Raw genomic sequence first — 934 nt, 5'->3', positions numbered from 1 at the left:
AACTATTTCTTCCTTTCTTTCATGCTCCACCTCCCTACACTCGAAGAGACCACCACCGGCGAGTTTCGAGACCTATCGGAGCCACTAAGACTGCCAGGTTGTGTTCCATTAAAAGGCGAGGATTTTTTGGAGCCTATGCAGGAGAGGGAGAGTGCGGTCTGTGCTTGGGTGGTTCACATATCAAGGAGCTATGATCTTTTCGATGGAACTCTAGTGAACAGCTTCGAAGCCATTGAAGCCGACGCCGCCAAGTTTTATAAAAAGGTGAAATTGACTTACATTGATTTTTAAGTAAATACTTATCATGTATCAAGCTAAGAATTTTTTTTCTACAACAGAGGGGCGATGGGAAGCCTCATGTCTGGCCCATCGGGCCACTTACGTGGTCCGGTTCAGATATGGGTACAGAGGAGTCATGGCATCAGTGCATCGAATGGTTGAATCAACAGCCGAGTGAGTCCGTTGTGTTCATTTGTTTTGGGAGCGGAGGTACTCTTTCATTAGAGCAGACACAAGAGCTTGCCCTCGGACTGGAGATGAGCGGGCAAAGATTCATATGGGTAGTGCGAGTGCCGAATGACACGGATCTGAGCAGTAGTAGTTATTTTAATCCAAAGCAGAACAGTGAAGATTGTTTTGGGTTTCTTCCAGAAGGATTTGTGGAGAGGACAAAAGAAAGGGGGATGATGGTGAACTCTTGGGGCCCGCAACGAGAGGTGCTGAGTCATCATGCGACGGCTGGGTTCGTCTCACACTGTGGGTGGAACTCCACGCTAGAGAGCCTTATGAATGGTGTGCCGATGATCGCATGGCCGCTTTATGCGGAGCAGAGAATGAACGCAGTTCTGCTTGTGGAAGGGGTGAAGGTGGCACTGAAGGCCAAGGTGGGAGTGAATGGGGTGGTGAGAAGGGAGGAGGTGGCGAAGGTGGTGAA

General features: G+C 49.3%; 1 protein-coding gene across 1 annotated transcript; it reads left to right on the top strand.

Annotated features, from left to right (window-relative positions):
• Window positions 1–21: 21 nt before the first annotated feature.
• LOC110094607 (UDP-glycosyltransferase 72B3-like) lies at window positions 22–926 on the top strand (the record flags this gene model as incomplete). The annotated part of the gene is made up of 2 exons (XM_020819872.2): window positions 22–264; window positions 339–926. Coding segments are annotated over exons 1-2 (831 nt in total), but the record flags the coding sequence as incomplete, so codon positions are not given.
• Window positions 927–934: the final 8 nt, after the last annotated feature.

Source organism: Dendrobium catenatum, unplaced genomic scaffold (assembly GCF_001605985.2).
Source record: "Dendrobium catenatum unplaced genomic scaffold, ASM160598v2 original_scaffold_50762, whole genome shotgun sequence".
In the NCBI taxonomy this organism is placed as follows: Eukaryota; Viridiplantae; Streptophyta; class Magnoliopsida; order Asparagales; family Orchidaceae; genus Dendrobium; species Dendrobium catenatum.
The sequence above is the reverse complement of the archived record's forward strand: the minus strand, read 5'-3'. Positions and strand labels throughout refer to the sequence as shown.